At 42.1% G+C, this 1,710-nt stretch overlaps 1 protein-coding gene across 2 annotated transcripts in view; it reads left to right on the plus strand.

Moving 5' to 3' along the window:
* Positions 1–1,710, plus strand: part of LOC109485765 (calcium-binding protein LPS1-beta-like) — a 7,703-nt gene that overhangs the window by 2,483 nt on the left and 3,510 nt on the right. Inside the window, exons 3-4 of one of the 2 annotated variants that reach the window (XM_019789448.1) lie at positions 204–307; positions 618–773. The exons of the other annotated variant lie outside the window; for it this stretch is intronic. Coding sequence (XP_019645007.1) covers positions 204–307; positions 618–773 — 260 coding nt within the window. The remainder of the gene's footprint in view (positions 1–203; positions 308–617; positions 774–1,710) is intronic. 2 annotated transcript variants of the gene reach the window in all.

Here is a 1,710-nt window from a genome sequence, read left to right on the forward strand (position 1 = left end):
ATCACGCCAAAACAGTTACTTAAGCAACTTGATATGATTTTGCAAACGATAGTGGACGCTATATGCTACCTGAAACGTCTGACAGTTTTCTAAATCATATCCAGTTGCTTTACTTTTTGGGGAGGGTATCCTCTTACCAGTCTAACCTTCGTCGACGCACCGTCGACGAGACTACAAGTTTTCTTTCCCGTTTTTTCACACAGGCAGACCAGCGGCCTTGATGCCGACGGTGACGGTCTGGTCTCCCAGGATGAACTGATGAACGCCATGACCCTGCAACAGGCACTCACGGCCCTCGACAGCGATGGTAATGTTATCCAAACTTTTAACGACGCGATCACGTCGTAGATGATTACCAAGCAGGCCGTGATAGAACCAACTACGATCGCACGGCGTTTGTTACAGTTTTCTCGATTCTATCTATTAATAACTATGAGAGCATGTAACGTACGTGGTAACGTACGTAACGTACATTTTATAAAGTACTCTACAAAGCCTAGGGTGTTTGAAGTCTCATCCGACTTACTGGCTGTTACCTGAAAGAACCTATGTTATTATTTGTAACCCACGTCGAGATCTAGGACGTTATTAATGCATTATCCTTTCCATTTGTGCAGGTGACGGCTTCATCTACCTGCCTCAGATCATCGAGCTGTGGGGAGTCGGAGACAAGTTTTACGAACTGAACACCGACGGCGACAACCATCTTACCTTCACGGAGATTGAAAACGGAATGACTCTCAGCGACTTCTACGACCAGTTCGACTTCAACGGTAACGTTTAATTATTTATTTCTGTATTCTTTAACCAGGGTGGCACTACTCAGTGACATAGCACTGCTTTACAGAGTGGCCCTGGGTACGACACATATATACACAGAAATGCAACAATATATACACCAAAAACAATATCATAAACGTGATCCATTACTCGTAATCGGGGTCATGCCAGGTCGTAAGGGAGGGAAGTCAGAAGTCACGTAACTGAACATACAGTGTTCTGAACGTCTGTATCGACGGTGCAGTTCTAACACCGGGTGGGAGTTTATTTCAGCCCACTGCACCTCGATAAGATAAACGTTAACTCTCAATTCCAGCGTGTACCGTAATTCTGACACATTTTCTTGAATGCTGAATCCTAAGAGATGAATAAATGAATTTGTATTCCACAAGACAAATGTAAAAAAATATTCAGTTGTTCAAGACATTCTTGAAGAGACCTTCGACAATTTTTCCTTAAATGTCTTATTTTTTGCAATTAAGTATACAGTTGCATCCTATATCAATGCCTGTTACTTGCTTCAATATACAACGCATGGCATACATACGCGATGCTTGCTCGTTGAGTAATTTTAAGTAGGAACAACAAACAAACAAACAAACAAACAACCATAGACTTTTACAGCCTTTCTATACAAGCTAGTCCATGTCTATGTTAAAGAATGTAGCATAATGTTTAGATGTAGTCCCTTATCACCGTTTTCTCTTTTTTCCTACAAATGTTGTTTGTATGTTTGTACTTGCAATTATCCCATCGGGCATGTGTTTGCAATAAAGTCAGACTATAAAATTGTGTGCAGGTGACGGAACCCTGGACTTCACTACATCTACGATGTTCTCAACACGACCGCGCCAGTGGAATGTACATCACACACACACACACATGGACACACACACACACACACACACACACACACACACACACACACAG

The sequence above is a fragment of the Branchiostoma belcheri genome, unplaced genomic scaffold, assembly GCF_001625305.1.
Source record: "Branchiostoma belcheri isolate BF01 breed outbred unplaced genomic scaffold, Haploidv18h27 scaffold78, whole genome shotgun sequence".
In the NCBI taxonomy this organism is placed as follows: domain Eukaryota; kingdom Metazoa; phylum Chordata; class Leptocardii; order Amphioxiformes; family Branchiostomatidae; genus Branchiostoma; species Branchiostoma belcheri.